Source organism: Filicampus tigris, chromosome 12 (assembly GCF_054856515.1).
Source record: "Filicampus tigris isolate MCC_2025a chromosome 12, RoL_Ftig_1.0, whole genome shotgun sequence".
NCBI classification, from domain to species: domain Eukaryota; kingdom Metazoa; phylum Chordata; class Actinopteri; order Syngnathiformes; family Syngnathidae; genus Filicampus; species Filicampus tigris.
In genome coordinates this window covers 19,967,644-19,988,774 of record NC_141228.1, presented here as the reverse complement: position 1 = coordinate 19,988,774, position 21,131 = coordinate 19,967,644, and the positions used below count along the sequence as shown (strand labels likewise).

At 39.8% G+C, this 21,131-nt stretch overlaps 3 protein-coding genes across 8 annotated transcripts in view; 2 read left to right on the top strand and 1 right to left on the bottom strand.

The window, feature by feature from the left end:
- LOC147139045 (C2 calcium-dependent domain-containing protein 4C) overlaps window positions 1–7,797 on the top strand; it is a 43,317-nt gene extending 35,520 nt beyond the window's left edge. For all 3 annotated transcript variants that reach the window (XM_086046814.1, XM_086046812.1, XM_086046815.1), the window contains exon 4: window positions 6,440–7,797. The gene's annotated coding sequence lies outside the window, so the exon portion shown is untranslated. The remainder of the gene's footprint in view (window positions 1–6,439) is intronic.
- On the bottom strand, window positions 40–19,204 carry LOC147139044 (guanine nucleotide-binding protein subunit alpha-14-like). 2 transcript variants are annotated; one of them, XM_086046820.1, is made up of 9 exons: window positions 19,068–19,204; window positions 18,921–19,007; window positions 14,735–14,898; window positions 9,820–10,004; window positions 8,541–8,695; window positions 7,024–7,152; window positions 6,419–6,548; window positions 5,688–5,841; window positions 40–2,334 (listed from the first exon to the last, which is right to left on the bottom strand). In XM_086046820.1, exons 3-9 carry the CDS (start codon window positions 14,883–14,885, stop codon window positions 2,129–2,131), a joined length of 1,110 nt encoding a protein of 369 aa, XP_085902946.1. In that variant the 5' UTR covers window positions 14,886–14,898; window positions 18,921–19,007; window positions 19,068–19,204; the 3' UTR covers window positions 40–2,128. The 2 variants fall into 2 exon arrangements, with proteins under 2 accessions (XP_085902946.1, XP_085902945.1); XM_086046819.1 differs by having other exon boundaries at window positions 18,921–19,161.
- Window positions 6,440–21,131, top strand: part of LOC147139043 (guanine nucleotide-binding protein subunit alpha-11) — a 49,583-nt gene continuing 34,891 nt past the window's right edge. For all 3 annotated transcript variants that reach the window (XM_086046818.1, XM_086046817.1, XM_086046816.1), the window contains exon 1: window positions 6,440–6,582. The gene's annotated coding sequence lies outside the window, so the exon portion shown is untranslated. The remainder of the gene's footprint in view (window positions 6,583–21,131) is intronic.

The following is a 21,131-nucleotide window of genomic DNA, read 5'->3' as shown; positions in this document are numbered from 1 at the left end:
TAACAGTATCTGAATTAAAAAAAAAAAAATTACAAAGCCTTGAGGGAGATTTATTTTTAATCAAGTCTCACCACTGTTATAAATCCACTCGATCTCGATGACGTCACAGTGCAGTGATGAGGACAAACTTCCAAACCGGCCAATAAGAGCAAGTGTTAACTTCATGTGTTCATGATTTTTTTTTTTTTTTTTTTTAAATATTAGCGACCCCCCACCCTTCTTTTTCCCCGAAACCTGCCCACAAACTGCACCGTCACATTTGATGTGCATGTGGTGAACAATGTGCTTGGATAAAAAAGGCATCATTCAAAAGCACAACACCTGAAAAGCAAAAAGCAATGACGAGGTGAGTAAAAACATCTAAAAAAAAAAAATATACAAAAAAAATACAATCAATAAACAATATTGACACATTTGCGAAGCTAAGGAGGAGCTCACACTCTTCAAACATTCCCCTTCTCAAAGATAATATCATAAATAGCACATAATTAAGAGCACGACTCTAATATTATTTGCACATTTTTCACCCTGAATCGTCATCACCAGTGTCATCGCGGTATCTAAGTGTGTTTATTTTTTTTAAAAATCTTTTACTAACAACAGTGGTCAGCGTGTGCTGCGCGAAATTATAAACAATTGTACGTTTGTTTAGTGCAAGTAGGACAGCAGGCCTCTCTTGCCACAAGATGGCGGCAAAGCCCCGACTGGTAGGGAAGTCGTCATTTGCGTCACAGAAGTATGTCGAAGTGATGCCTGTCAATTAAGACTTATATCTTTTTGTACTCCTGGGCGGAGCTTGGTTTAAACTGGGCTGTTAGTGGAAATGATAGTTTGTGGTATATTTCAGTTTATTGTCATAAACAATCGAAAACCTTTTTGAGCTGCTGTCACACTGGTACTCAAACGTTGAGCTAGCCTCATGGCAATTTTCGTCAAAAAAAAAAAAAAAATCAAACGGTAGCTTCCAAGTTAAGGTAGTATTTTATCATTTTTGTGTTAGAATTTCATACGAACATTTTTTTTACACACAAAAAGGCCCTGTAACTTTAATAACATCTGGGATGGATTCATTTTATTTCCTATGGTGCAACTTGTGTTGGACTTTGGAGGTGCCACTGTAACGCTCATTTGCATTTTCTGCTTGGAAAATCGTTTAAACACCGAGAAGCGCTGGCACCTGGGTGTGAACTATCACGGAAAATGCACTGTAGACGAACAGGATGATGTCACCACATGTGAGCGCTTAGAGTACTTAAAGCAGAAGTCAAAGCAAACATATTTTTTTCAAGAATAGGTTTCATGCAAGCCCACTAGTTGAAACAGGGCATTGTGATAAATATTGCGTTTGTGGAATAAGTGTTAATCCACTCGTTTTTAGCCATCTCCGGGGGCGGCCATTTTGTTTTCTGTCGACTGAAAAATGACATCACAACTGCTCACAACGACCAATCGCGGCTCAGATTCAGAGAGCAGGTCAGCCGTGATTGGTCGTTGTAAGCAGTTGTGATGTCATTTTCAATCGACAGAAGACAAAATGGCTGCCCCCAGAGATGGCTAAAAACAAGTGCATTTTGCTACTTAACTTATATTCCACAAACGCAAAATGAATCAGAATGCAACTAGTGGGCATATTCTTGAAAAAAAAATATGCTTGGGTTGACGTCCGCTTTAAATGTCAACGTACAAGGAGCAGTTGTGCACTCTTCATACAGTCAAACACTGTGCAAAAGCCTTGAACAATCCTCAATTGACTTTTGTAGCATTTTGTACAAACGTTACAATTTGGGCTACCTGAGGGAACTTTCCAAACGAAAGCCACGTGAGCCGACCCTGACCACAACGCACACTAATGTGTATAGAAATGGTTGTTGATCCGCACGGTACGCGCCCTCCGATTGGCCGGCGGAAAAAAAAGTCGGGCCTGGATATGCTCCAGCTCACCGGCAACCCGAGTGAGGACACTTGCTAAAGAAAAATGGCTGGATGAATGCTTGTGCGTGCCCTGCGATTGTCTCGTGTCCGTCCGCGTCCGCCTCCTTCGCGTGTGCAACAAAAAGCTGTCCTTCATTCTCAGGGCAACTTCTTCGGAGAGTCGTACAAACAGCCGTCCGTAGGGCTGTGTCAATGTTCAGAAGATGCCGTACTCTCGCAGAGACTTGAGCAGCACAGTGTCCTTGATGTCGCTGAACACCTTGCGGATGTTGTCCGTGTCTGTGGCGCAGGTGTGGTGCGTGTAGAGGCTTTTCCCCTCCTCCCTATTGTCCGGGTTGCTGATCTGCTGCCGGTACAGCTTTTGGATGTACTTTTTGGCCTCCTCCGCGTCCTGTCTCCTTCCTGGGGGGGGGGGGGGAGAGTGGCCAGATGTTGTTCAGAAGCGGGTGGACATGGCTTAGATGGAAAATCAAATACAACCTGCACTATTCATAAAAAGGTACAGTATGTTTGCTAACTCTTTGAACAGAGCAATTGCTGTCAATGCTAATCTTAACAAGGCGCACCGTCGTCATATTTTTTTTAATGGGAATGGGCGGGGAAAAATCTTGGCCAACTCTGATTTGATCGTTAAGCTGGGAAAGTTTTTTTTTTTTTGTTTTTTTTAAACCACTATGGCCAGCAGATGGCAGCATTGGGTCGCTTTTGGATGAGATCACCGTGTATCAAAACAAGGTGGACGCTTGTGAACATGTTGGATCTCTGGAGAGTCAACAGTTACAAGCAGCTTGTGATTGATCAAAGTCAGGTTAAATCTTTGACAAAGAGTGTCACAAAAGGGATGGAAGTTTAGAAGTAGAAGCGATAATGTACACGCGCATGGCATGACGCACAGGCATGCACACACACTACTAAATACTATTACTACTAAATATAGAGCAAATAATTTGTCAAATATAAAATTGGTACATTGGTGATATCTGTCCACAATATTCTACGAGCTTTCAAACATCAGTCAGAATGCTCTAACTTGGCTATTTGTCTGGGACTTTTTTTTTTTTTTTTAATATGCATTTATATTTTAATATACCCAATTAATCGATTCGAGAACTCGATTAATCATGTCATGTCATGTCATGTCATCTTCCAAACCGCTTATCCTATATAGGGTCGCGGGGAGTTGCTGGAGCCTATCCCAGCCGTCAATGGGCGAAGGCAGACTACACCCCGAACTGGTCGCCAGCCAGTCGCAGGGCACACATAGACACTGTCACTGAGCGGGAATCGATCCCACGCTGCCCGCACACAACTCAGGCGTGTGTACCACTACACTATCAGCGGACACTCGATTAATCGATTCGAAAATATGCTTAGATTCATCCAGACAATTATGTCTTGAAACGTTTTTTCATTCCAGATGCATATCACATTTTGAATGTGTAGATCCAATTATGCGCTTGCACCAAAAATCATCGCATATTGCGTTTGCGGATGGCTGCAGAACCACACTAGTGCACAGGGACAAGCATGGTAGCAATTTTTCAAAAAATCGAATCGAATATCGGGAACTGGAAATTCGAATCGAATGGGAGCTTGAGTGAATCGTTACATCCCCAGTGATCAGCAGTACCTCACCATTGCGAGACTTCGAACAGGATGTTCTCAGAGGGAAGTTGCCACTGATCTTAAGAGTGTCACAGAGTGTCGTCAGCAGGTTGCAACAAAGATACAGAGAGACTGGAAGAGTCTCACAAAGGCTGACGTCCTTGCAAGTTTAAAAAAAAATGATAATTATTATTATAAAATGTATAAAAATGATTCAAGCTTACAGACTGTGAACAAACTGATGGGGTAGCAAAATCGAACAAGGCCAGCGGGTGGCATCTATGTTATCTTTTTAGGAAAGCACAACATCAATATTTTATCTTTTTCGGAAATGAACAGTGCAGACAAGTGTAACGGTTTGATCAGTGACTTATTGTGCTATAAAAACAAAACCGAATGGCATCGATTATGGCTTTGGCTCCATCTTGTGGATAATGAGCCACATGTTGCTTCACCATGTCAAAACAAAGACGTTTTCATCCGATCATATGTAGCAGAGGTTCTCTCATACCGTCCTAAATCATTAAAAAAAAAAACAACAACAATGAAGCGATCTTTTTTTTTTTTTTGTGTTCATTGTACATGCAACTGTCGCAACCCCTCCCCGCGCGCGCAACGCACATTACGGGATTTTGGGGGGGGGGGGGGGAAGGGGATCTATCCGTCTGTGGTTGCCATGGGCTACAGGAGGACGAGGGCTCTGGTGCTGGAGGTGGAAGATGGGAAGTGTCACAGCAGCGCTCTGCGTGCAGACGTTTAGCAGAGGCCGTATGTGAAATATATACGGTATGCAAAAAAAAAAAGAAAAAAAAAAAAGTACCTTCAGGAAGAAGTGAGTCATATGATGGCAAATTATAGAATGGACAAAAGAGCCACTAATTATGGTTCACTTTGGTGAAAAGAAATCTGAAGGGGGGGGGGGGGCGGAAGTCACTTTGCAAATGACTTGTGACTGGGTGCATGAGTCACACAATGAGGAGGGGGGAAAATGGGATGGGAGTAAATCAACATGACGACCTGTAACATGGCGGCGTTTGTCATTCGTGAACCCAACTTGAAATCAAGTAGACAATGTCAGGTGATTTCAAAAGTGAGAGACCTTCCATTCAAGAAAATGTCCTCAAAGTGAGGTCTGAGAACGTCATCGACGCAGTATAGCAAAGGCAAGGGCCACATTTGATTTTTAACTAGGACACATGGGCCAGCTCATTCAGAGATGAGAGAGAATAAAATAGTTCAAAAGTATGTTAAAAAAAAAAAAAAAAAGTTGGTTTAATAATTTATTGTTTCTTTTAAATTGTATTATTTAGGCATTGTGTCAATACAAAAGATCCATGTGAGGTACAGGTATTATTATTATTATTTGGATCCACTTGGGGTCGCCATCTGCACATTCTACACTGTAGTACCTGTGACTTTGAATGTGTGTGGCTTTAAAAGGCGGGGCCTGGCTTCTTGAGTGACGTGGGAGCCGCCCAATGAGACTGTAGAGTTGGCTAACCAGTTAGCCAGTTTAGTGTTGTTGTGCCTGTGCAGCTAACACATAAAAATGCGTATGTGCTTGGTCGCCTGCGGAGGGGTTGGAATTCGCTAGCGGTGGTAGGCTATCGTAAAATTGCTAACCATAGACGCAGTAGGGTAAGCCAGTTCTGCTTTGCAGTAGAGGCGTACGTTGCACTTTTTCTTCTCTTTTTTTTTTTTCAAGAGTGAATGACTTTGGACATTCCCAGTCTTTTATGAACTCTTTCTTCCTGGCTTGCATTTATTGCTCGATAAGCATTAATAACAGTCGTCCGTGTGGAAAAATCAACGCTGTAAAATCCTGCGATATACCGAAAAATCTGCAATATAAAATTGAATATGTATGATTTTAAAAATCCGGGATGTGCTGGGATGGGCTAAAAGTGAATCCCAAGATGGCAAGGGAGAACTTTATTATATTGTATTGTATTATATTATGTTATATTATAATATATTATAATATATTACAATATATTATGTTATAATATAATATAATATATGATATTATATTATAATATATTATAATATATTATAATACATTATATAATTTATTATTAAAAAAAGTGGGAGGGGGACTGTATATAAAGCCAATTAGCATATAATTGTCAACCTGCGCAAATGGGGCTTACCCATGAAACTGGGGAAGTATTTCTTCAGGTCAGAGGTCAGTATTTTGTCAGCCAGGATGTCAGTTTTGTTGAGGAAGAGTATGATGGAGGTGGCGCGGAACCACGGCGAATGGATGGTGGTGTAGAACAAAGCCAGGCTCTCCTCCATGCGGTTCTGAGACACACGCACGCACGCACACACATTGCGCATTTTGTCAGCATTGAAAATAACGTAAATGTCATTCTTTCACCCTGAACTTTGACGGCTTTTCCCTAAAGTGACCCTACATACGCAAAAATATTTTTCAAAATGCCATTCTTCAGCAAAGGTGCCACAATGTTTGTCAAGCGAGGCTGTACAGGGTCAAATTTGACCTGCGATTTAAAAAAAAAAAAAAAAAAATGGTTATTAAGGTGAGAATCTTGAGTGGGAGGTTTTCTTGCGTTAGAGTGACACCTGCTGGCAGTTAGGCAAAGTGATATTGAGAGGAACACTTGGTGGGGAGGAAGGGAAGTGCTGGCTGATTAATGGCTACTGTGACAGGGAACTGATTTGGAGAATATTCTTCCTAAAGTTGGTGGGAATGTCGTTACGTGTGGTGTGTAAGGTTAGTTCGCAGAAACTAACGAAATAACTCAAACCAAAATTGAGGAAAACAAAAATCTGTTAAATATCAATAAAAACCAGAGCGCTTTTGGTTTAAGATGTTAAAAATTGGGATCCTTTTACTTGACTCATTAATGAGCCTTACAATGGTCTTTCTCTCCTCCAGGACTTGATCGTACTCGCTGAGGGATGCCAGGAAGATGAGCGAGGTGACGTTCTCAAAGCAGTGGATCCATTTCCGACGCTCCGACTTCTGACCGCCTACATCCACGATCCTGCCGAAGGAGCACGGGAGGAAAAGACAAAAAAGTGAGGAAAATGTTTAGGAGATGGTCATTCGAGTGGAATTGAAGAGCGGGACCGAGTAGCAGCGGAACGCGAAAATCCACAAGTCATTTCCTTCCCCCTGCGGCGGCAAAACACTACTAATGAAGCTCCTCAACTCACTTAAACATACCACGAAAAAGATGCCACCAAATACTTTTGTATAATTAGACAATACTTTTGTATAATTAGACAATGCTCAGGGCAGTAATGTTTTTTTTTTCGTTTTTTTTAAACCATAATAAGAACATCTACACTCTACTTCTGATAAACGTTTTCGTCATTTTAAAACAAAAATATTTTTTTAATTAAAAAAAAAAAAAAAGAAGAATTGGGACATTTCTAAGCGACCCCGAACATTTAAATTTTACTCTACATGCTTTGACAAAGTTCCCCCCCCAAAAAACAAAAAAATAAAAAAAACACCTGAGTGTAATCTTGCTGATGGTGAAGGAATAGTCGTGGATGCCCGTGGTGGGGAATCGGACCCTCAGCACGTCCTGTTCCGTGGGGATGTAGTCTGGCTCTGCGATGCGGTCCAATTGGCTCATGTAGCTGAAAGCACACAAACGTGTAAAAAAAAATAATAAAATAAAAAAAATAAAAACATCAGTAAAAACCAGGAAACTGCAGCTATGATATGGCCTCCCACCTGTGTGCAAAACAAACACAAGTGACGGCGGATATGTCATAAATTAGCCGTGATTAAAAAGACGAGAAGGGAGCCGAGCCACTGTGTACATGGATACTGTTGAGGAATACACACGCACACACACACTATTCAGCAAACAGACGAACATGAGAGGCAAACTGTGACTTTTCCTTTGATCAATGTTTCCAATAGAAAAACCCCGAAGCCACTTCTTCCGTCCATATTTTTTTTTTTCATTAGAGACTGAACATAGGCTGTGACATGAGACTGGAAGGGGAAAATATGGAAATATATAAAACAGGAACAGCTCCTGACTTATTTGTTCATTTTATTATGTGATGAGTCAACAAAATGTTACGGTAAGATTCTGTAGGTTTTTCTGGAATTTCCCCTCAATCAAAATATAATAATGGAGTGACGCGTAAGCAGGAAATATACAGGTGCATCCCTATAATTTAGAAGAGGGGTGTCAAACTCATTTTTGTCATGTTCCACGTTGTAGTTCTGGGAAATTGTGACCGTGAACCCAAATAAATTGTATAAATGTATGCCTCATTACATATGCACAACAAATTGATGGATAACTAACTAGTTTTGAGATTAGAAGCCAGTGAAAAAAAATGGTCATCTGTTTTTCAGTGGTTTTAAAAGGGCTATTAGTCACAAAAAAAAATGCTTGCAACATCTCAATGTTATTAAAAGTAAAGACAATTTTTATATTTTAGCAAGACGTCGACGCGCGTGATTTGCCTTTGCGAGCCACATAAAGTTAAGTGGGGAGCCAAATATGATTTTAGAATATCGTCGCTTTTCCTGTGAAAAACACTTACCTCCAATTTTGGAAACTTAATTTAATGCGATGTCTGTAACGCGGAAACATGATTCAGGTAAAAATAAGCAAATGAAAAAAAAATGGAGATAAGTGTTTTTCACATGACAGCGACGATATGGTAGATAAGATACAGTAAGTTTATTTTGCTAGTTCAACTGAAATAACAAAACTCATGTAGACTCTTTCAAATACTTTTTAGAAGGCCAATTCCTACTTCATTTCAGTTCAATCATTTTGATTGTTGCTTATTTTTATTATGACTTCAACGTTTTTCGTATTATTTGTATTAGGGCTGCAGCCAACGATTATCTTAATAATCGATTCATTGCCGATTATTTTGACGATTAATTGATGAATGAAAAAAATGAAAAAAAGACCTAAAATTGAAATGTTTTCATTTGCATCACTTTATTGAAACCCCCCCCCCAAAAAAAAAAAAAAAATTCATAGTGCACTCACTACTCTGTGGAGTCCAGGAGCTGGTACTCGCAGCGCCGGCTGTAGCAGACCCGCATGCCGGAGTCGGCCCAGAGGCGGCGGATGGCGTCCACGTAATCTCGCTCCAGCTTGGTGACATGCACCGTGTTGACGTTCTCCATCTTACTGGCGTAGAACTGCGGGCATAGTGTGAGTGAGAAGCGCAGTGGTGGAAATGACCAAGTACAAATACAACGAACCCCCGCTGCACCGCCTGCCACAAACAGCGAAAATTGCCTCTAAAAGGTTTGTGATAGCATATAGATGCCACAAGATGGCGGCATGGCACACAAGTGGCAAAGCAGCGCTGACTGGTGTGTCGAAATGGAAATTCAACATGCCTTGAGATGCGAGTTTAATTCGTTCCGTGATCATGCTTGTAACACAAAACACTCAAATCATTGTGTCCCAGTGAAATGAGTGGAAATGGCAAAAAGAAGAAAAACAGAATGTCCTTTGTAAAAAAATAAAAATTAAAAAAAAAATATATATATATATTTAAATAGAATGGAAAAAATGTAATATTTGTCTCCAATTTTTTTCCTTTAATTGTACAGCTCCTTCTACTGTGCGCGACTTGGCCACCTGGCAACAGTAGAATACAGACATACTGTACTGATACATATTGAGCCACAGTCATAGCCGTTCTTTGCAGAGGATAAAGAATCTGTCTGTGATTACTGTGATATTTTCAGCCTGCATGTGTTGCTCCATGTTTTGTGTTCAATTATCTGCTGCTTAATGGGTTATAACACCGAGACACAGATGCTATTCCTGAGCCCATCTGTGGCGTTCCCCAAGATGTGTTAGCATTATGCTAGCAAATTTGAAGGCAAAGTTATTTGTTTGTTTTAAATACACAAATTATTATTATCTTTGTTTTATGTTTAGTTTGACGGTAAGCCTTAACTAGGAGTCTCAATAAATAGCTTGAAGTTCCTTTTTTGAACAATTGTTCACTAGCTTGGTGTGAAGTGATTTGAGCTCACTGCCACGACACAGTGCTCATAGCTAGTTTTTGCTCACAAGTCAATGAAAAAAAAACAAACAAAAAAAAAAACGGCCAAACAGGTCATATCTTGAAAAAATTGGCAGTTGGGTCACTCGTATCTCTCAAACATACTTTTGCCACCTCTGGGACAAGTGCAACTGGTTGTGCTCATAATTGAATTTTTTTTTTTTTTTTTTTTTTTTTTTACCTCTGCAGTATTTAGAGACCAGTGGGCATGCGGCAAGTGTTTTTGTGTGCTGGCAAGCGTACCTCGTTATCTGGGTTGGAGTAGGGAATTTTGAGCGCGGTCATGGCTCCCGTCATGGCCTTGATGGCCGTGAAGATGTTCTGGAAGATGCATTTGGCAAATTCTTTCCGGTCCTCCTCTGAGAAGCCCCGTCCGTGGATGATCCTCATCTGGCGGATGAAGGTGGTTTTGCCACTCTCGCCAGTTCCTGAGGAAGCAAGCGGCAAATGACACCAATATGTAGTCATATACGCTGTTTGCTGCTCCTAAAACACAAGTGTGAAGGAACTCTGAATTGCCTGAAGGTGTAAAAGATGGACTCTATAAAGCGCTATTAGGGTCACACTCTATAAAGCGCTATTAGGGCCACACTGAAAAGAAAAAAAAATCATATTGCAAGAATAAAGTTGTTGATAATCATTTCACAAAATTAAAAAACATATTTTCAAGAATGTTTTTTGTTTGAGAAAAAAGTAGTTTCTATTTGCTTTTACCTACTGGTAGCTGAATTTCCCTAAACTCCTCAGAATATTTTTAATTAAAAAAAAAAAGCATTCCTGTGAGACAGTACTTTAATTTAAAATAAAAAAGGACTTTATAGCTAAAGAAATATTTCAATAAAAAGTATGACCTTTCTCATTACTTTTTCATAAAAAAAAAGATTATTCCAGTTTGCACATGTTTTTTTAATCCAAAATACAACTTAAATATTCATTATATTGTGACTAGTTTTCTAATTTTATTTTAGCTTTACCAGCTTAGCAAAAAAAAACGTAATTCCTATAAAAACTCGACCATTCTGATTCTGAAAAATCTGATTATTCCCATGATGTTATGACTAGTTGTCTCAATTTGTTTAGTTTTAGCAAAAAAAATCAAATAAAAAATATATTTATTCTCGTAATATAATATTAATATTTTCTTTTAAAAATGCTAACAAAAACAACGCTATTGTCATATTACAACTTTTTTCGAAACAAACAACTTCTTAGCTTGGAAAATATGACTTTATTATTTCGTTTTTCTTTAAAAAAGGGTTAGGGTTGTAAGATTACAAAAGTTTTGTCTCACCCTAGTACCTCTTTATCAAAAAGAATTAAAAGTTGTAGCCAGCAGACCAATCACTCTGAATATTGGAATGAAATGTTGCATTTGTGTCTGTCGACTGAAAATGACATCACAACCGCTCACAACGACCAATCACGGCAGACCTGTTTTCTGAATTTGAGCCGTGATTGGTCGTTGTGAGCAGTTGTGATGTCATTTTCAGTGGAACAAACGAGTGGATTCACACTTATTCCACAAACGCAATATTGATCAGAACGCCCTGTTTCAACCAACGGGCTTGCATAGAACATATTCTTGAAAAAAAAAAAAAAAAAGTTTGCGTTGACTTCCCGTTTAAAACATTGCCTGTACAGATAATATGTTTTGTAATAGTGACAGTTCAACCATGTAACAGAGTAATTAGGCAATCTGAAGTTGTTAATCATCTATACAGATGCCCACTTGTTTTGTGTGATTCTAACAGTGAACCTCATTAATCATTAAAGGATCTAATCAACTTTACAGTTGATTCCATAATAGTGTTAAAGAGCAGGCCCGTCGAATGCCTAGAAAGTGACCTGCACTGTCAAGACAATACTGTGCACGACACAAACTGAATCGAGAGAGAAATTTATGGCCACGCAGGAACAGATGTGCCCGTTAATTTGTGCCTTATCTGCAGGCCCCACTGTGCCGCTGTAAAGCCATCAATCAAGCTGGAAAGGAGGCCTGTAGGTTTGTGGGACTTTCCTCTGCAGTCTTGTGACTTTGACTTCACATAAAGTGATCGCAATCCGCGCGGTTCTTGACACGCTGACACGTGGACACATGCTTGGCATATTTCCCGCTCCTGTTAGGCCACCAAACAGGCCAGGCTATACAACATACTTGAACACGAGGGTGTCAAACTTGTCTCCATCACAGGCCACATTGGATGCTGTTTAGAAAACGGCCAAATGACATACAACCGTAAATGGAGAATTGCTAAAGGGTGGAATAGTCGGCCAAAAATCACAAGTGCAACATTACATAACCATTTGAACAGTGAGGAAACACTGACATGGACTGAGCGCTGCCGCGAGTAGTGAAAAGAATGAATGGAATTGATGAACTAGTTGAAACAAGGCAATATAATTAATATGAAATATGAGTTAAGCAGGGCGGCACGGTGGTCGACTGGTTAGCACGTCCGCCTCACAGTTCAGAGGTCGTGGGTTCGATCCCGGCTCCGGCCTCCCTGTGTGGAGTTTGCATGTTCTCCCCGTGCCTGCGTGGGTTTTCTCCGGGCACTCCGGTTTCCTCCCACATTCCAAAAACATGCATGGTAAGTTGATTGGACTGTCTAAATTGCCCCTAGGTGTGATTGTGAGTGCGGATGTTTGTCTCTGTGTGCCCTGCGATTGGCTGGCAACCAGTTCAGGGTGTCCCCCGCCTACTGCCCAAAGACAGCTGGGATAGGCTCCAGCACGCCCCGCGACCCTTGTGAGGAGAAGCGGTACAGATAATGGATGGATGGATGAGTTAAGCAGCAAAATCCACCCATTTGTAGCCATCTCAGGGGGCGGCCATTTTGTCACTTCTGTCGACTGAAAATGACATAGCACAACCTCAGGACTCAGATAACAACCAATCATGGCTCAGCTTCAGAAAGCAGCTTTCTGCATCCCTGCATCCAATCCTGAGGTTGTATGATGTCATTTTCAGTCGACAGAAGTGACAAAATGGCCGCCCTCTGAGATGGCAAAAAATGGGTGGATTTTGCTGCTTAACTCATATTTCATACTAATTATATTGCCTTGTTTGAACTAGTGGGCCTGCATAGAACATATTCTTAAAAAAAATTTGGGTTGACTTCCCCTTTAAGTACAATTTTTGTATTTTACTTTATTTTTGATGTCGACAGACGTGACAAAATGGCCGCCCCCACCGCGAGATGCGTAAAAATGGGTGGATTAACTCTTATTCCACAAACACAATATTTATCCGAATGCTGTGTTTCAACTAGTGGGCCTGCAAAGAACAAATTGTTTAAAAAAAAAAAACATGTTTGCATAGACTTCTGCTTTAAATATTGAGACATAACATAGAAGCACATATTTGTAGTGGCAGAGTAAGATGACTTGTCTTTTATCTCGTTCAGAATATCCTCTTCGAGCTGTTTGCAGGGCTGAAATGGCTGGCTTTTGGAAATCTTTTTTTTTTTTTTTTTTTAGGTCTGCCTATCAGAAGTTGGCAGCATTTCTTTTAAACGCTGGTTTCTCATCAGTGTTGAACGGCTGCATCTCTTTCGCTATTGCGTGAGTAACGCTAGCAGTGAGGCGTTATGATTGCAAGCTGTCGCTCCATGTCCTCCTGTGCGTTTTGTTACCAGCTGAAGAATTTGGCTGGGATGTCAAATTGAATGCGAAACAACCATATTTCATTCTAGTTAGTTTTTTATTTTCTTTCGACTTTTGTTTTTTAAATTCAGTTTATTTTCATTTGTTTTTTGAGCAAGTTTGTTAGTTTTTACTAGTCTGTATTTTTTTTTTTGTTGTTGTTGAACATGCTTCGTTTTAGTTGAGTTTTTATTAGTTTTCGTTTCAGTGTTTTTAAAATATAGGCAGTATTTCTTGAGTGCGAAAAAAAGGTTACTTAATATTGTGTAAGAAAAGTAAACTACAAACTACTCCGCTATAGGTAATAATATATTTTTTTATGAACCTAACATGTAGTTTCAGTTAGCTTTAGTCTTTTTACAAATGATTTTAGTTTTGATTTGATTTGGTTAACGAAATCTATTTTTGCTTTCAGTTTCAGGGGTGTCGAACTCCGGTCCTCGAGGGCCGCTGTCCTGCCTGTTTTCCGTCTCTCCCTGCTGCAACACACCTGTTTCAAATGATCAGCTCATCAGCAAGTTCTGCAGGAGCCTGATTACGATCATTTGAATCAGGTGTGTGGGACGAGGAAATCTCTAAGACATGCAGTATGGCGGCCCCCGAGGACTGGAGTTTGACACCCCTGATGTTAGTTAATTAGTTTTCGTTAACGATAATAACTTTGCTCCTCATACAAATGAGACAAACCAACTCCTTGCTGTTGGCGGGCGCTCTGCATTCATCTGGCTTGAGTCCAAAACGTTCCAACCCGTACGGCCACTATGTCATATGGGTTTGTAACAAATTCCATTTGTGCTGCTCAACCTTCGGCAATTGTACAACGACAGCTGACGAAAAAATCTTTGAGTACACTAATTACTTCTTTCTGCCTGGGTGCCGTTCATGTACGACAGAATGTTGATGACGTATGTAAACTCAAACACACATGTAAATGACAATGTATGGAGTCCGGAAAAAACTATTATGTCCGTATTTTTTTTTTTTTTTTAATCAAATTACTCAATATAGTAATTATCATGACAATCCAAGATATCATTCAAATCTGAGATATGAGTGCGCTTCCCATCCCCACCGACTTCCCTCTTTCATAGCAAGTCACTCACATGATATGTTCAGCACAGCTTTCACGCCAAATGTCCTTCCTGACACAAACCACCCATTTTCCACGGCTAGGATTTGTACCCCCATCCAATGTCACCAGTGTTTAGCCTCTGAGCCATTGACAACATTGGCTTCGAATGTTACATCATAATTTACTTCAACTTCAATACACAAGCAAAATGGTGACCTGCTAAAGCTGTTCAGCCTGCCCAAATCCAATCTTCAACCCATTCTGCAGGGCCCGAACAATAATGAACCCGCAAAAGTAACCCAATCTGCCCAAAATCCCCAGCTCCCCAGCAAGCGGGGGTGAGGAAAACAACCCGGCAATTTTCACGGTGCATGAAATAATGTGGAAGGGCCGTAAATTGATACCTGTAACGTAACAGAAAAGGGAGTTGGCATCACTCACCCAACAGAAGGATTTTGACCTCCCGCCGCTCCATCCGCTTCTGCTTCTTGAGTTGCTTCTTGATCTCGTTGTCCACGGCGATGGACCTCTGCTCCTCCTCTGAGAGGCAGCACAGGCAGGTGCGCCGGCAAAGATCCAAGCAGCCCGCCATGGCCCAAACACACCTGATATCAAATCACCGACATCGCAGCGTTAGTCACACAAAACCTTTACTGACTGTGTAGTAATGGCCCTCTTATTTGCGCCAAAGCCTTTTTCTGCCCTTATTTTTTTTTTCCTATTTGTTCTTATTGCTGCTGGAAATGCAAATTTCCCAGAGGGAGTCATCCCAAAGGGATCAATAAAGTCAAGTCTAAGTCTAAATGGGAACTGCTGTCAAGCAAGTATGTTGACGTGATACATCTTGAATGAAGATATTTGGACAGTGTGATGGGCAAGAGCTACCTTTAGCCTGTGTTGTTGGTGGAAAGAATCTTGGTCACATGTACTGTACACAAAATTACAATAATCTATAAGCCATTTATTTCCCGGGTAACATAAAATTGAAATGATATCAAAGTGTTTGTGGAATATTTATGGTTCGCAATTATCCTTATGCAGTATATACTTGCCAGTCAAGAACATATTTGCCAGTCAAAGTACTTTTACAAAGGACAATAAAAAAATTTTTTCTTCTCCCTACATCCGGGCCACAATAAGGCTTGTGGTTGGATTTTATTTATATAGCACATTTCACAACAGCTACAGCTGTAACAAAGCACTTTACATACAACGACAAAAGTAGCCTTAATACAAGTGAACTCAATAAATTAACACAAAACACTATATACAATAGACACCGGAAAACAGCCGAAAATATGTCAGTCTCAAGTCAGATCAAAATGTATGCATCGAATATGCCCAAACAACTCCCAAAATGTGTTGGTTTGCGGCAAACATTTTACTGACGACTGTTTCAGCAATTTGGGACAATGCAAATGTGGATTAGCAGGAAATCTTTCACTTACCGATACCAACTCTCTCTGGAGCAGCAAGTAACCCTGTCCAAGTCTATTTTCCCTCAGTATGTGATATATTGTGGCCTTCTTTGAGTTGTTAGCTCCGCAGCTAACAGCCCGGTTGATGTGACATCGATGCTAGCTCAAAGCATGTGAGTAAGTAACGCGGCATGTGCAACTCTTTGCAGTTATAAACGAATGCTATTTGTGATTTAGCGTTATCTCTTTCCCATCCTTGAAATGAGAGAAATGAGATGCTTCTTTGCAAATGTATTTCATGATTTCGCGCCGCTATCGACCTTGGTGTGTAGTCATTCCTAGCGGCTTTTCTTTGTGTACAAGTAGCGATGTCAAAGACTCGGTGTGTAAACGAGCGCGTGAAACAGGCGAGCCTTTTCGTCGACCAACTCATTTTGTAAATAGAAGCACGTGGAATCAGGCGAGCCTTGGCCACGCCCACCAAAAAATCCGCTAATTTAATGCTAGGCTAACATTACACTTTCCTAGTGGGACCTGTAATTCTACAAGGCAGGATTTTGCAAAAAAAAGTCTGATACAGTATTAGGGAGTCCAGAGGATGGTTGTTGTCGTCGCTGCAAAGCTCATGTCAGTGTCACTTTAAGACTAGCGCGAGTAAGTTAGCAGCCGGGCTCTTAGCCGGCTGGTTAGCACACTCAATTCTCGGATGGTGGTAACCAGAGGTGGCTAGACGAGCCAAAATTTTTAGTACTGATACTTTATAATAATAGGACTCAAGAAAAAGTAAAAAGTAGTCCTCCAAAAGTGAAAATAACATAAGTATCCATTGAAAAGACTACTCAAGTACTGAGTAACTGGTGAGGAACTTCAGATTTTATATTCTTTTAACATTAGAGGAAAAAAAATGTAATTAAATTGTATTGTGCAAATTCTCGAAAAATTTCACTGTAACTAAAACGGACCAAAAAATGACTGAATGAAGATCACATTTATTGAGAAAGTAGGCTTTTTAGTCACTACATTTTATGATCGTTGCACAGCTTGCACTACGTTAGTTGGTGTGTGTACTCTTCTGCGCGAGAAGAGAGCCTACAAGACTCCACAAGATGCACATTGATGCATTGACAGTTACATATAGCCACAATCAACCGTTAAAATGCGCAGCCAAAAAAAGGAAGCAACAATAAAAATATCTACAATTTACCGCAACGTGCTTTATTAAGACAAACTTTTTCTGAAATGTCCACATTTGGACACGTTTGGACAAACGTAGATGACAGCTCATTATGAAACTGTTATTTTGTGCAGACTTGAAACGTAAACTTTGGCTTAACGTGAGGCTTGGGGGAATCATCGATGGTGGCCTATCCTCCACTTCTATCGGCATTCTTCACAGAAATGATTGAGTGCATGAGACAAGACCGCAAAGATTGCGTGCGCTCATGTGGCTGACTGGCTCTGTTTGATTGGTGAAATGATGTCGAGCGGCGCTCAAGCAGGAAACCAAGCAGGAAAACAAAAAATACCAAAAAATCGATCTATAGATAAAAGTAGCAAAACGCAGCTCAAAATATATGGGTCAAAGTAACCTTTCTTCTTAACATAAATACTCAAAAGTAAAAGCAAAAAGTATGTTGCATCAAATGTACTCTGGCAAATTACTTGAGTAAATGTAGTTCCTTACAACTCACCTCTGGGGGTAACCTGTTTTGAGCCTTAGGCAGGACCGTGCCAAATGATGACAACCATCACACATGCGCTCCAAGAGAGGAGTTACTGAATTTTTGTGACAAAATGACGACACATGGCAATACCACAACATCAAACTCAAATACCAAGCACCGCTAAGAGAAGCATGGATGTAAACACAACATTGTACAATTTAGGGCTTTGCAAATGTGTAAAAAAAAATATTTTGATTGATATTTCAATCACGATTAATAAACACGATTATTCGTTGATTTAAAAACCTAGTACTGAAATGTGCTGGCATTTTTTTAAGCTTAAAAACGATAGCTTCTGGCGTTCAAACACTCATGGTCTGATCTGAAGAAAAAAGAAAAAAAAACCTCATAAAAGTAGTATTTGTTTCTGCTATTATGATAAGCAAATTTATCATTTTTTTGTGACTCAGTAGTTCACAATGAGCACTATTCTGTGCAGTTTTTTTTTCTCATTGGGCCACGTTATTGAACAGAATTTTTATATAATTGACAGTAATGATTCCTTTTTACTTCTATGCTTAGTGGTGGTGTAGTGGTTCAGTTCCTACTCAGTGATAGTGTGAGTGTGAATGGTTGTCTGTCTCTGCACAATATGTCCCATTGTCCCCTGAGACTGGTGATTGGTGACCAGTCCGGGGTTTAGTCTGCCTTTCAAGTCAGTTGTGACTTCAGCTCACCTGTGACCAGGATAAGCAGTATTGAAAATGGGTTGACCCTTTTAATTTTTTTTTCTTTAATAGTTTGAATCTGTACTTATTTTACTAGTCTTTCTTTTTTTACCCAACTATCTGCACTGCTCCTTAAGTACGGGATATGACTACTTTTGCCACCTCTTGTGTTGTAGGTAATCAACAGTAACATTTTACTTTTGTACTAATTTCAGTTTCTGTACTTTTATACTTTTCCTTATGCAAATTAGTTAAATCAGTAGGCTACATCTACTTTTAACGGAGTTTTTTTTTTCCACACAAGTATCTGTACTACAGTACTTCTGCCACCTCTTTCATTGTAAAGAATTGACAGTAAAGATGAATGTTCACCTTTTGTTAGTCTGTACTTTTACTTATGCAAAGGAGTTAAATCTGTGGTTTTAACTATATCCGACTCTTTTTTTTTTTTTTCAAATGTGTCTGTACTTCGAACATAAAGAGTATTTTCTGCCACCTCTGATTGTATATCAAAAATGTTATTTTTACTTTTGTACTTACTGTAAGTACATTTTTCTGGTTATAATATATATGTTGTATATACATATACAATATTAGAGTCAAATATCCAATGTAAACGAGTAGAAACAATGCTTACTTTTACCAGAGTCATTTCTAAACACAAATCTGTACTTCTACAAAAGTACAGGCTGCGAGTAGGCCTACTTGCCACCTGTGTTTACAACATCTCTCTTATTAGGGTAAACGGAGTAACTTTATAAAATGAAGTTAAAGCTCAAGCGTCACCCGAATGAAGAAACCAAAACAAGTCCGGTACCTTAAAGTGAGCTCAGTCCGTCAGTGTCCCCGTAGCAACGCTTCCTTCACGCGGTCCATGACCCGACAGATGCCCGGTTTGGTGCACCTGCGGACAAAGTGCTGCTGGAGCGACCGAACGGTGTCATTTATTTTGTCACGAACTAACCTGCTGCTCGGGTAAGTCTACCTCGCACCTCGCCTACGCAGGAATGTTCCGTGTCCAAGCTCCGCGCCGTGACTGGAATGCGCTCGAGGCGACGGCGCGGCAAGAACGCGACAAGGAACGCGGCAAGGCGACCGCAGCGGCGCCGGAAGAGACGCGATGGAGGGGGGGAAGCCTTCAAAATAACAGTATCGCTGAAACCCTACAGAGATGGCTAAAGTACTCAGTACTGTAGTTAAGTAGAACTATAGATAGGCTGCTTTTATGAGAAAATGACTCTTATAAAAGTAGTTCTGATTCAAATCCTGTATTTAATACAAGGTGTGGCAGCCTTATTGATTGAGCACATTTCATTCACAACCAGGGCTGAACTGGCCATCTGCCTTGCAGGGTAAATGCCCGGTGGGCCGATGCAGTGCCAGTTAATTATTTTCCTCCGTTCTTCTCCAAGAAGCCGGCCCATAATTTAGAGGGAGCAGCCCATTAATCCATTTACAATAAAGAAAGCAAAAATCAGTGGCAGAGCTACGTAGTCTGAATACAAATTGCAAAAGAATGTGCGTCTTTGGAGTAGAATGTTTGATTCTTGCAGTTATTGTCAATTACTGTACATCCATTATTTTCCACACAACAGCAAGCAAACATGAATTGCATTTTATTTCATGAAACCCTGACTGTTGATAGTATGACAATGACTTAACTAATGAGCTTCACTTTAAAGCGTTTACAAGCAAAAGAGTTAGACATTTAAAAGCAAAGTAAAGCTCAAAGCACCTGACGAAAAGAAGAAGTAGTACGGTGCAAGAGCAAGATTTTGGAGAACTGCTTTGAAAGACCTTAGGTATGGGGTAAGAGTATAGTTTTTAACCTGGATTTAAAAGCATTTATACTTGGGACTTATGAGTAAAAAAAAAATTAAAAAAAAGAACACACGTAAATTTGCTTGAATACAAAAGCTTTTTTTTTAATCGTCAATTTTCTCCAATAGGTGTTTTTGATTACTTGGCACAGCAACAACAAACTTCAATCCACTCAAATGTCACATTCATATCACATATTTCATACATTAGATATCACACTGAATGAGTACATTTGTGAGTAAATTGAGAGTAGATCATCAATTTCATAATGCTGGCGTCGGCCCAAAACCATGTACCTCACTTTCTTTAGACCCCAAAATGGCAAGTTTGTTCAACCATTAGCATTGCATTGTGAAACAGAGTAAGCCATTTTCAACACTTTAGATTGGTCAATAATGTGTAAAAATACCACCCAGGCATGTGGACTGACAGGATAGATTTTTGAAAAAAAATATTAATTTCACCAAAATGTGACTTATGAGGTTTTGGCCTGAGGCTAGTGATGTATAAATTTGGGGATGTGCTGTACATTTTTTCTAATGTAAATACTTTGCCTTGGCCAGAGCTGGCGAAATTATTCACACTCAGTAGAAATACTTAAGTACCTGGTAAATAATTAGAAGTACAGATATGTGTGTATTGATAACAGCACAACAACAAATTTTTTCAGACTAGACTGAAAAAAAAATCCCAGAAATGTGTAGGTTTTAGTTTTAGTTTTAAAAAGAAAATACTCAAGTACAAATATCGGAATAATCTACTTAAGTACCATAGTGGATATTATATGTACGTATTTCTTGACTTCCCAACCGCTAATTTGCAAATGTAAACAAAGATGATTTAAGGAGCCCCTTTTGTTACCACATTCATGTTTTCCTGTTGACATATGAAATGGTCGCCAGTAATTTATTTTCGATAGTTTCCATGGGCTCCCTAGAGCAGTGTTTCCCGAACAATATTGAGCTAAGGCACGTTTTACATTAGCGCACCACCTAAGTCAAAAAGTAACAAGTGTTTATATTGAAATAATTGTGACGCGAGTTGACTTACAAATGTACTTATTTAGTGGGACGTCTGAGCCTGTTTAACACAAAATTAGGATTGGTTTAAATTATACAGTATGAATGTCAACAGGTGGATACACAAATGAATTGTACCTTCTGCCATCTTGTGGAAGAGCGTTTCATTCTTCCGCCTGCTACTATAT

Coding starts and splice junctions, on each gene's coding strand:
- LOC147139044 (XM_086046820.1), bottom strand. CDS start 14,885: ATGGCGGGCTGCTTGGATCTTTGCCGGCGCACCTGCCTGTGCTGCCTC. Junction 8,696..9,819: donor ACTCCAACCCAGATAACGAG/GTACGCTTGCCA, acceptor CTATGCCCGCAG/TTCTACGCCAGTAAGATGGA. Junction 5,842..6,418: donor TGGAGGAGAGAAAGACCATT/GTAAGGCTCATT, acceptor CGTGTGTCTCAG/AACCGCATGGAGGAGAGCCT.